This window comes from Culex quinquefasciatus, chromosome 1, assembly GCF_015732765.1.
Source record: "Culex quinquefasciatus strain JHB chromosome 1, VPISU_Cqui_1.0_pri_paternal, whole genome shotgun sequence".
In the NCBI taxonomy this organism is placed as follows: domain Eukaryota; kingdom Metazoa; phylum Arthropoda; class Insecta; order Diptera; family Culicidae; genus Culex; species Culex quinquefasciatus.
In genome coordinates this window covers 109617060-109630016 of record NC_051861.1, presented here as the reverse complement: position 1 = coordinate 109630016, position 12957 = coordinate 109617060, and the positions used below count along the sequence as shown (strand labels likewise).

General features: G+C 34.2%; 1 protein-coding gene across 1 annotated transcript; it reads left to right on the top strand.

Moving 5' to 3' along the window:
- Nucleotides 1-444: 444 nt before the first annotated feature.
- On the top strand, nucleotides 445-12712 carry LOC6036921 (vacuolar protein sorting-associated protein 18 homolog). Its single transcript, XM_038248078.1, has 3 exons — nucleotides 445-1825; nucleotides 10846-12322; nucleotides 12379-12712. The coding sequence occupies exons 1-3, from the start codon at nucleotides 566-568 to the stop codon at nucleotides 12615-12617; spliced, it is 2976 nt and encodes a 991-aa protein (XP_038104006.1). The 5' UTR covers nucleotides 445-565; the 3' UTR covers nucleotides 12618-12712.
- Nucleotides 12713-12957: the final 245 nt, after the last annotated feature.

Here is a 12957-nt window from a genome sequence, read left to right as displayed (position 1 = left end):
AGCACGAGAGGAAGAGGCGGTTTTTAATTCCGCCGGGAGTTGAAGGTTCCGTCCTCCTCCTCCTCCTCTACCACAAGCACGCGAGCCACACTTCCTCTAATAAGGATGCTCCGGGTTCCGTTCTCCGTGCAGAACCGGAGAACCACTTTTCTTCTGCACACTTACCTTGCAAAAAGTTCCGAAGTTTTCAGCAGCACCGCGGAACACCAACTCACAGCCACGAAATTATTTTGTTTTGACTTGTCAAAACGTGAATCGCAATTTTGAACTAAAAATACTAAAATTTAGGAATTTTTAAGAAGTACTTCAGTGTTCTAAAAAAATCCTAAATTTTAGGAAGAAAAAAATACTAATTTTTAGGTATAATTTGACAAGCTAGAACATAAGTTCAAAAAATACTAAAAATTAGGAATTTATACCTAATGTCCGTTTTGCGTGTATCAAAACAAAAATAAAGTCGATTTTTTCGGGTGATTCAGTGGTTATTATCGATTTTCTCCTAAAACTGATCAAAATTCGTGAAATTCTCGAGTGAAACTTGCTAAAAAGTGATTTCCCGGCCACGATGGCTTCCATGTTCGACCAATACTCGTCGGCGCTGGTGCGGGAAACGAGCACCGCTCCAGAACCGCCCAGCCAGCCCCAATCGTCGGGCTACGTCACGGTCCGCACGAAGAAGGAGATTCCGATCTTTGCGAAGCAAAAGATGAACCTGAATCTGCCGACTGGGATATTGCACCTGTCGGTGCAGAACGATTGGGTTATTATTTTGATGACGAATTTGACCATCTTCCGGCTGAACATCAAGCAGCCGGACCGGTTCACGGAGGTTCCGATTGACAAGTACGTTGGGGGGTTGAAACCGACGGGGTTGTTTCTGGATCCGCTTGGGGCGCACGTTATGGTGACGTTTGTGCCGAAATCTCCTGGGTTTACGCCGGAAGTGCTTTATCTGCCGCGGACCAGCTTCAAACCAAAGTTTGTGGCCAAGTTGAAGGACCAGGAGATAACGGCGGTCGGGTTTAACTATTCGAACAATTCGGAGAGCTCGACGGGGCCGATCTTGCTGGGGACCAGCAAGGGGACCATTTGGGAAGCGGACATTGGCGTTGACGGCGGGGACAAGCTCATCCAGCAGAACCTGCGCCAGGTGTTTGACGTGGGAACGGGCGGGGACGCGCGGCCAATCAGTGGCATCGAGTTCCACATGCGGCAGGACCAGCGGAACATGCACTGTATCATTCTCGTGCTCACTCTGGACCGAATCTACACGTTCCACGAGACGATCCGGCAAGCAGATTCCAAAATGACCTTTGGCCAACTTCAACGCGTGTTCAGCTCCTACCTGAACATCCCGGAACAACTAAACGACTACGAGCACGTCATCAGCAAGCTGAACTACTCCCGGCTCGCATTCAACTACGAGGAGGACTTCCCCAAAAGCTTCGGCTGTCTGACCGAAGATGGCATCAACTTCCAGGAGATCGACCCCAAAATGGACACGCCCCAATTCGTCGTGCAGAAAGAGCTCATCCCTTACCCCTCGCAGGAGGACGGTTCCACGGCAGGGGCTGACGGCCAGCCGGATAATTCATCGTACAAGGTCAAACCAAAGTGGTCCAACACGCCACTGTCGTTTGTGCTGACGGATTTCCACGCGATTCTGCTGTACACGGACCACGTGACGGCGATTTCGTTGCTCAACTATCAGGTCGTGTACGAGGAGTACTTTGTCGAGCAGTACGGGAAGTTGGCCAACGTGGTGAAGGATGTGCGGTCGAACGTGACGTACGTTTACAGCAACAAGATGATCTTTCGGTATAAGGTGAGTGTTTGGGAAAGGAAAAGGGGAAAGATTGATTCTACTGTTAGAAAGCTTCTTTTTTTAGCCCGTTACAAATTTTATTTCCCTTTACTTAGTCCACCTTTAGGTGGTTGGTTCCCTCTCCTTTTTTTTACGAAACAATCGTTTAAAATAGTAATTTCCGATTTAAAAAAATTGCAGACTTTTTCTCAAGAAAATACAGACAACGCCTTTGAATAAAATTGCAAACAATATTTAAAAAATAAAAAAAAATGAGATTCTTAAATTTTAAAATTTTAAAAATCTGGAATTCTAAAAATCTAAAATCTTAAAATTCCAAAATTCTAAAATCCTAAAATTCTAAATTTCTAAACATCTGAAATTCCAAAATTCTAAAATTCTAAACTTCTAAACTCTAAAATTCTAAAATTCTAAAATTCTAAAATTCTAAAATTCTAAAATTCTAAAATTCTAAAATTCTAAAATTCTAAAATTCTAAAATTCTAAAATTCTAAAATTCTAAAATTCTAAAATTCTAAAATTCTAAAATTCTAAAATTCTATAATTCTAAAATTCTAAAATTCTAAAATTCCAAAATTCTAAAAAAAATCTAAAATTCTAAAATTCTAAAATTCTAAAATTCTAAAATCACAAAATCATTTAACCAAAATTTACATAATTTACAAAATTTGCAAAATTTACAAAATTTACAAAATTTACAAAATTTACAAAATTTTAAAAAATTACAAAATTTACAAAATTTACAAAATTTACAAAATTTACAAAATTTACAAAATTTACAAAATTAACAAAATTTACAAAATTTACAAAATTTGTGACCATAAGAAATTCTAAAATTTCTAAATTTGTCTATTTCGCAACGTGTTTCTTTTTAAACAGTATAATTTCCAAAAACGAAAGTAAAAAAAACGTTTTTGTTGCATTTTGTTTTTGGTGCGTAAAAAAATAAGAAATTCTTTAATTATAAAATTGTAATCAAAAAATAAATCCAGGAGTTTAAAATTTCAAAATTTTAAAATTAAAATTCTGAAATTCTTTTATAATTTTAGATTTGATTATCCGAATTATGAAATTTTAGTTAAGGCCTAGGATAATGGAGATCAGGCTTAGTTAATTTTTTTTTTAATATTTTTATAGTTTTCGAGGGTGACAAAAACTTTTAAAAATATTTGTACCAGCCTAATCACTTTAGGATAGTTTAGGGGTCATACAGCTCGCCAATCAAAAATCTGAGCAGTTCTCTACGAAATCGATCTTTTTTTTAATTTTATTATTTTTCGGCTGAAACTTTTTTAATGCCTTCGGTATGCCCAGAGAAGCCATTTTGCATCATTAGTTCGTTCATATAATTTTCCACACAAATTTAGCAGCTGTCCATACAAAAATGATATGAGAAAATTCAAAAATCTGTATCTTTTGAAGAATTTTTTTGATCGATTTGGTGTCTTCGGCAAAGTTGTATGTATGGATATGGACTACACTGAAAAAAAATTATACACGGTAAAACAAATTTTGGTGATTGTTAATTTCACTTTTTGTCACTAAGACTTGATTTGCAAAAAAAAAACATTTTTTTATGATCCAGAATGGACAAAAAATCTAAAAAGTTGGCATTTAATGTCCTCTAAAACATATAAAAAAATAAAAAAAAAATAGTGTTTTTTTTGCTAATCAAGTTTTAAAAGACAAAAAGTGAAATAAAAAATCACCAAATTTTTGTTTACCGTGTATCATTTTTTTTTTTCAGTGTAGTCCATATCCATACTTACAACTTTGCCGAAGACACCAAATCGATAAAAAAATTATTCAACGGGTACAGATTTTTGAATTTTCATACATCATTTTTGTATGGACAGCTGCCAAATTTGTATGAAAAATTATATGAACGAACTAATGATGCAAAATGGCTTCTTTGGGCATACCGAAGGCACCAAAAAAGTTTCAGTCGGATTAAAAAATACAAAAATTAAAATTAAAATAAATGATCGATTTCGTAGAGAACTGCTCATATTTTTGATTGTCGAGTTTAAGTATGACCCCTAAACTGTCCTAAAGTGATCAAGAATTTTTAAATAAAAAAAATGCATTTTTCAATTTAATTGGCGTTCAACAACTCAAATATGACAAGAATGGGGACGCAGAACTCGAATTTGATGCTAAAAGTAAGAAAATAATTAAACACGAAAAAAAAAATAATAAAATCCAGAATCTTAAAGGCCAAAAATAAAAATGCTAGATTATGTTGGTTTCTGTTCAGAATGAAATAAAAAACCAGAGGAAAAAAATTAAAACAAAATCACATAAGAAAAATCAAAATAAATGAAAAAAAAACTGTTTGTTCTAATCTAATCTAATCTAATCAGACCCTAGCGCAGCCAATCTTTCGAAGAGATCCTGGAGAGTGCCTTAGGTTAGATGACGCCTAGCACTCTTCTTGTCATTTATTAACATTTGTAGTGCGCCATTGCATCGGAATGCATTGAAACATCACAAGCGTTAAAGCGGCCAGGCCTACTGCGTAAAGCCGTATCGCAGAGATGACTCGTAATTGGGTTGAGTTTGAGCACTGAGTGTTCGAACAACAACACAATTCTGAATCGACAGGGGAGGAAGAAGCGTGGGGACACACACCACCATACGCTCCGAGATTTTGGTTGTATTCGTTGGGAGCACCATGCTAAGAAGGTTTGGTACTCCGGGACCCTCTGGGATGGGACATTGTATTTCCACGAATGCCCTGAACACTATTTGCCGTGGTTATAGCGCCACAACTCGCTCTCTGTAACAGTATTCCTAATTCCAGTCCAAGTTCACCAAGTCGTCATGGCCTAGTGGTTAGCATTTTTGCTTACCAATTCAAAGGACGGGGGTTTGAACCCCGCCTCGAACGACTTTGATTTTTCGTTCATATTTATCATTTCTAATTTCAATCTTTCTCGTTGGCCGCTCCTAAAAAAAAAAAAAAAAAAAAAGGAAGAAAAAAAAACTGTTTGTTCTAAATAAAAAAAAAACATTGAAGCATTTTATATTTTAAAAATCAATTGAAAAAACTCATCAATTTTCAAAATTTCATGAAATTTAAAAATATATTCAAATTTCAAAATCAAAACAAATACAACTATTTAAAAATTTAGATTAGAAAATTCCAGAAATCGAAAACTAAAATGATATTTAAAAAAATAATTCAGCCTGATCTCCATTATCCTCGGTTTTAACCAAAATTTCATAATTCGGATAATCAAAAAAAAAAAAAAATTAAAAATTTTGAAATTTTAAAATCCTGGATTTTTTTTTCATTACAATTTCAAAATTAAAGGATTAGCAGGCCAAGGATTGATACCTAAGAGCATGCAATGGCACTGACCTTGTTGCGTGCTCTTCGGTTGACGTCCACGTAAGGAACATCCTGGAAGGAGCGTAACTAACTACATCCGTAGTTCTGTTAGATCATCCGAATTATCTTGATCAGAACAGTATAGCTCTGGTTCCTTGCGAGTGTCCTATTTTCTTACCTCCACGTTGGCTTGGTTTTCATGATGACCTAGCTGGTGGCCTGTGGAAACGGATCGTAAACCTTTGACCACCGCGGGTCAGAGTCGAGACGGCTAAAAGAAAGGGCGCGACAATGTAGGAAAGGGAAGTAATTTGTGATTGTAGACGGTATTGTTTTGATTCGCAGTATGTTGAGTCAACTGCTGTGGATGTACCTGAAACATCGCACAACGGGGTTTCTCTTCTCTTCATTCTCAGCTACCACCTATCTCCTATTTTTATTTTGCTCTTCTGATTCCCAATTCTTCACTGATTCTTTTATTTAATATCCAACATTTGATTTTAATTTTACTAACTTTTGATTCTCTTATCTCTCAAAGCTTTTCCACTCTTTTCTATCAATTGATAGTGCTGTAAAAACTTGGTTTTTTTTTTTTTTTTTTTTTCCTTAAAATATACTTTTTCTTAATGTACTAGTAATATCAAGTCTATTTATCATTCGCCTAATCTTTTTGATTTTATTGCGAATTTATTTATTTGAATAATTCTTTATCTGTCCTATAAATTATCATAACTATAATCTAAGCTTGTTTTATTAACTATTGTCTAATTTTACATCTAATGCATCTAGCTTCTCATTTTTATTCTTCAAAATACGCTCATCATTCTCTTACTATTGATACTTGATTTTTATTAATTAAATTCTCTTTTACTGTCTATTGTTTTCAATCTTCACCCTTTTTTCAAACAATTGAGGTTTGATCCCTTACTCAATTTATGGAATGGTTTAAGGATTATCACAAATATTACTATTGTATTTTTGGTAAACTTTTATAACATGCTTAGGACCAAAAATTGTAACAAAACACCGCGACCAAAGAAATAACAACAGATAAACAGACTCAACAATGGGGAAGATTTCAGGAGATAACAATACACAGTAAATAACAATAAGTTTTTGAATTCAAACTAAAAATAAAACAGTTTTTGCTTTAATGAAAATTGATAGGCACACTATAAATGGTTAGGCGCTTATACTTACATCAAACCCTACGTAATGTACCACCCCCGGCCGAGTTAAAATGCGTAACCGGAAAAGAAGGTGTGCATGCCTGGCACGAACACTCAAAGCGTGTTCTAGCGTGTTGCTCGTACTGACTCAGGCAAGGGTGAGATGTAGGTGTAAGGGCAGTGCGTGTTCGTCGGGAACCTAGTGCATAAGATCGGTCAAGGCCCGTTCTTACACTGAAAATTGCGAATTGCGAAATTCTTAAATTCTAAAATTCTAAAATTCTACAATTCTAAAATTCTAAAATTCTAAAATTCTAAAATTCTAAAATTCTAAAATTCTAAAATTCTAAAATTCTAAAATTCTAAAATTCTAAAATTCTAAAATTCTAAAATTCTAAAATTCTAAAATTCTAAAATTCTAAAATTCTAAAATTCTAAAATTCTAAAATTTAAAATTTAAAATTTAAAATTCTAAAATTCTAAAATTCTAAAATTCTAAAATTTAAAATTCTAAAATTCTAAAATTTAAAATTTAAAATTCTAAAATTTAAAATTCTAAAATTTAAAATTTAAAATTCTAAAATTCTAAAATTCTAAAATTCTAAAATTCTAAAATTCTAAAATTCTAAAATTCTAAAATTCTAAAATTCTAAAATTCTAAAATTCTAAAATTCTAAAATTCTAAAATTCTAAAATTCTAAAATTCTAAAATTCTAAAATTCTAAAATTCTAAAATTCTAAAATTCTAAAATTCTAAAATTCTGAAATTCTAGAATTCTTAAATTCTAAAATTCTAAAATCACAAAATCATTTAACCAAAATTTACAAAATTTACAAAATTTACAAAATTTACAAAATTTACAAAATTTACAAAATTTACAAAATTTACAAAATTTACAAAATTTACAAAATTTACAAAATTTACAAAATTAACAAAATTAACAAAATTAACAAAATTTACAAAATTTACAAAATTTACAAAACTTACAAAATTTACAAAATTTACAAAATTTACAAAATTTACAAAATTTACAAAATTTACAAAATTTACAAAATTTACAAAATTTACAAAATTTACAAAATTTACAAAATTTACAAAATTTACAAAATTTACAAAATTTACAAAATTTACAAAATTTACAAAATTTACAAAATATACAAAATTTATAAAATTTACAAAATTTATAAAATTTACAAAATTTACAAAATTTACAAAATTTACAAAATTTACAAAATTTGCGACCATAAGAAATTCTAAAATTTCTAAATTTGTCTATTTCACAACGAGTTTCTTTTTAAACAGTATAATTTCCAAAAACGAAAGTAAAAAAAACATTTTTGTTGAATTTTGTTATTGGTGCGCTTGTAATTTTTAAGGAAATACATATTCAAAAAGTAAAAAAAAAATCAGAAATCCCTTAATTTTAAAATTGTAATGAAAAAAAATCCAGGATTTTAAAATTTCAAAATTTTAAAATTAATTATTTTTTTTTTGATTATCCGAATTATGAAATTTTGGTTAAGACCGAGGATAATGGAGATCAAGCTTAATTAAATTTTTTAAATATTTTTTTAGTTTTCGATTTCTGGAATTTTCTAATCTAAATTTTTAAACAGTTGTATTTGTTTTTGATTTTTAAATTTGACTAAATTTTTTAATTTTAAATTTTGAAAATTAATGATTTTTCTCAAATGATTTTTAAAATATAAAATGCTTTTTTTTATTCAGAACAAAAAGTTTTTTTTTAATTTATTTTGATTTTTCTTATGTGATTTTTTTTCAATTTTTTTCCTCTAGTTTTTTACTTCATTCTGAACAGAAAACAACATATTCTAGCATTTTTATTGTTGGCCTTTAAGATTCTGGATTTTATTACTATTTTTTTTCGTGTTTAATTATTTTCTTACTTTTAACATCAAATTCGAGTTCTGCGTCCCCATTCTAGTCATATTTGAGTTGTTGAACGCCAATTAAATTGAAAAATGCATTTTTTTTTTATTTAAAAATTCTTAATCACTTTAGGATAGTTTAGGGGTCATACTTAAGCTCGACAATCAAAAATATGAGCAGTTCTCTACGAAATCGATTTTTTATTTTAATTTTAATTTTTGTATTTTTTAATTCATCTGAAACTTTTTTGGTGCCTTCGGTATGCCCAAAGAAGCCATTTTGCATCATTAGTTCGTTCATATAATTTTCCATACAAATTTTGCAGCTGGCCATACAAAAATGATATGAGAAAATTCAAAAATCTGTATCTTTTGAAGAATTTTTTTGATCGATTTGGTGTCTTCGGCAAAGTTGTATGTATGGATATGGACTACACTGAAAAAAAATAATACACGGTAAAACAAATTATGGTGATTGTTAATTTCACTTTTTGTCACTAAGACTTGATTTGCAAAAAAAAAAAAACATTTTTTTATGTTTTTTAGAGAGATGTCCAGAATAGACAAAAAATCTAAAAAGTTGGCATTTAATGTCCTCTAAAACATATAAAAAAATAAAAAAAAATAAATAAAAATAGTGTTTTTTTTGCTAATCAAGTTTTAAAAGACAAAAAGTGAAATAAAAAATCACCAAATTTTTGTTTACCGTGTATCATTTTTTTTCAGTGTAGTCCATATCCATACCTACAACTTTGCCGAAGACACCAAATCGATAAAAAAAATTATTCAACGGGTACAGATTTTTGAATTTTCATACATCATTTTTGTATGGACAGCTGCCAAATTTGTATGGAAAATTATATGGACAAACTAATAATGCAAAATAGCTTCTTTGGGCATACCGAAGGCACCAAAAAAGTTTCAGTCGGATAAAAAAAACAAAAATTAAAATTAAAATAAAAGATCGATTTCGTAGAGAACTGCTCATATTTTTGATTGTCGAGCTTAAGTATGACCCCGAAACTGTCCTAAAGTGATTAAGAATTTTTAAATAAAAAAAAAATCATTTTTCAATTTAATTGGCGTTCAACAACTCAAATATGACTAGAATGGGGACGCAGAACTCGAATTTGATGTTAAAAGTAAGAAAATAATTAAACACGAAAAAAAATATTAATAAAATCCAGAATCTTAAAGGCCAAAACTAAAAATGCTAGATTATGTTGGTTTCTGTTCAGAATGAAATAAAAAACCAGAGGAAAAAAATTAAAAAAAAAAATAACATAAGAAAAATCAAAATAAATGAAAAAAACTTTTTGTTCTGAATTAAAAAAAAAACATTGAAGCATTTTATATTTTAAAAATCAATTGAAAAAACTCATCAATTTGCAAAATTTCATAAAATTTAAAAATATATTCAAATTTCAAAATCAAAACAAATACAACTATTTAAAAATTTAGATTAGAAAATTCCAGAAATCGAAAACTAAAATGATATTTAGAAAAAATAATTCAGCCTGATCTCCATTATCCTCGGTCTTAACCAAAATTTCATAATTCGGATAATCAAAAAAAAAAAAAATTAAAATTTAGAAAATTTAAAATCCTGGATTTTTTTTTCATTACAATTTCAATATTAAAGGATTTCTGATTTTTTTTTTACTTTTTGAATATGTATTTCCTTTAAAATTACAAGCGCACCAATAACAAAATGCAACAAAAATGTTTTTTTTACTTTCGTTTTTGGAAATTATACTGTTTAAAAAGAAACACGTTGTGAAATAGACAAATTTAGAAATTTTAGAATTTCTGCAGTTTTGTAAATCGGATGACCGAAATCTCAGAGAATGGCTAATAGGTCGTTTACAAAAGTGTTATGTAAACATTTGGAAATCATTTTTTGTGAAGGGATTTTCTGATCGATTTGGTCGATCTTCGATAAAATTGTAGGTTATGACCAGGACTTTTCAGGACAAAGTGAGTACATGGGAAAACAATTGTGATGTTTTTAATTTTTTTTTGACAAATTTTACCCCCTGCGTTTTTAAAGTTTTTCAGCAAAATTAAATTCTCTAATCAAATCAAATCTAATAAGGAACTATTAATCCGAATTTCAATGTTGCAGAATACAACCGTGTGAAATTTGTCAATCATTTGAAAAAAAAAAACGCCTGGGTCGGTGGTGTACTTGCAAACGTAATTGCCTCTCACCCAAGTTGGCCTAGGTTCAATCCCAGTCGATCCCGGTGTGCAATTCGGTTTAACTTTTCTGCATATTTTTTACACAAACTTTGCAGAAGACAGTAAATCGATCAGAAAATTACTTTCCGTGTTACAAATTGTCTATTATCTTATCTAATCTAATCGAACACAGGCGGCCAGGCCTACTGCGTTGCTTTAACCGCAGGGACAGATTCTTTGAACGGACCACATTTCACAGAATCAACAGGGGAGGAAGGATAGAAGGATTATTTTTTTAGGGGGGAAGTGGAATTGCGGAAATTGAGGTTGGGAATGGTGGGGTTATTGACAAACAATAATAAAAAAAAATCGGCGAGAATTTTTCGTTTCTTTGGTGTAAAAAATTAGGAAACCAATCTAAACATCCCTTTTTTCACTCCTCGCAGATCATCAACGAGCAGCGCAACGCGTGGCGCCTGTACGCGGACCGTCAAAAGTTCGACCTCGCCCTGCAATACTGCAACGACAACCCGGCCCACCGGGACATGGTCCTGGTCAAGCAGGCCCAATCCCGGTTCGACTTGGGGGACTACTTGGAAGCTGCTCGTATCTACTCCGACACTCAGCTGAGCTTCGAGGAGGTCTGCCTGCGGTTCATCAACTGCGGCCAGAACGACGCGTTGATGCTTTACTTGAAGAATCGGTTGGCGCGGCTGAAGTCGCAGGAGAAGATGCAGATCACGATGCTGATCGTGTGGATGGTGGAGCTGTATTTGGTGGAGATTTCGCGCTGTGCGGTTGACAGTCCGGAGCGGGAGCGGGAGCTGCAGAAGGAGTTTGACGCGTTCATGCAGACGGCGATCGTGATCGACTGCATGAAGAAGAATCGGGCGGTGATTTACGATTTGATGGCGTCGCACGGGGACAGTCACAATTTGACGGCGCTGACGACGATCCACCGGGACTACGAGAGTGTGATTCAGCAGTACGTGAACCAGGGCCGGTTTGAGGACGGGTTGGCGGTGCTGAGGGCGCAGAGTCGGCAGGAGTTGGTGTACAAGTATGCGCCGGTGTTGATGGAGGAGTTGCCGGGGGAGACGATCGCGGTGTTGATTGGTCAGGGGAAGCGGCTGGATCCGGTCAAGTTGATTCCAGCGCTGCTTTGTTTGGACAGTCCTAAGCACGTTTCGGAGATTGTCAAGTATTTGGAGTTTTGCATCCACTCTACCGGATGTTCCGACGCCGCCATCCACAACTATCTGATCCAGCTGTACAGCGAGCACTTCCGGGACAAACTCCTAACCTTCCTCGAGACCCAGGGCAAGGACATCACCATGATCAGCTACGACGCCCACTACGCGCTCCGACTCACCCTCAACCACAAAATCCAGGACGCCAGCGTCTTCCTCCAGTGTCTGCTCGAGCAGTGGGTCCCCGCCGTCGAAGCCGCCCTCTCCTTCGACACCCAACTCGCCAAACTGACCGCGTCCCAGCCCACCGACCAAACGCTGCGCAAAAAGCTCTGGCTCCTGATCGCCGAAAAGGAAATCCGCGGCAAGCACGAAAACGTCCAAGAAGCGCTCCAAATCCTCAAAGAGTGCGACCTCCTCCGCATCGAGGACCTCCTCCCCTATTTCTCCGACTTCCAGAAGATCGACCACTTCAAGGAAGCCATCTGCGAGTCCCTCAAAGAGTACAACGTCAAAATCCAAGAGCAGCGCAAGGACATGGAAGACTCCGCAAAATCCGCCGAGCGCGTCCGCGCCGAACTGCAAACCTTCCGCAACCGGTCGGTCACGGTCGGCGCTCAGGAGCAGTGCGCCGTCTGCGGCGTCTACCTCCTACTCAAGCCGTTCTTCATCTTTCACTGCGGCCACAAGTTCCACGGCGACTGCCTCGAGCGGCAAATCGTGCCGCAGCTTGGTGAGTTTGCCCCCTAACAAAAAATCCTTAAATTTTATTTGAAATCTCAATTTTAGACGCGGAAGTGGTGCACCACCTGATGAACCTGAAGCAGCAGCTGACGGTGGCGCAGCAGCAGCAGAATCATCCAGGGGTGGACTCGGTGGATGCCGTTACAAATAGCAAGGAGCATTTGAAGGCGCAGATTGAGGATATCCTCGCGTCGGATTGTTTGTACTGCGGGGAGGTGATGATCAGGACGATTGATAAGACGTTTATCGAGAACTGGGAGAAGGTAGATAGTGATTGGCAGTGAGAGGAGAATGTTAAACTTTATTAATAACTCACACCGTATTTAATTGTATTTTTTATGCAAATATATTATGCATTATAGTCTAAACTTGCAGTGAAGGGTTTGGTTTTTCGACTGACTTTCATAAGAAAAGAAATCCTTTAAAAAATAATATCAGAAAAGCTTGTTTTAAAAGAATAAGTCAGTTTTTGATTTATGTATTTTTTTTAAAAAAGCTAAATTTTAACTCGGTATTTCGAGAAAATCGAGCTCAAAATTTGACAGTTCGCATGGCAAAATCACAGACAAAAAAAATGGCAAAATTTTAAGCTCAAATCGACTCTTTCTCAGATTAATCATGAAA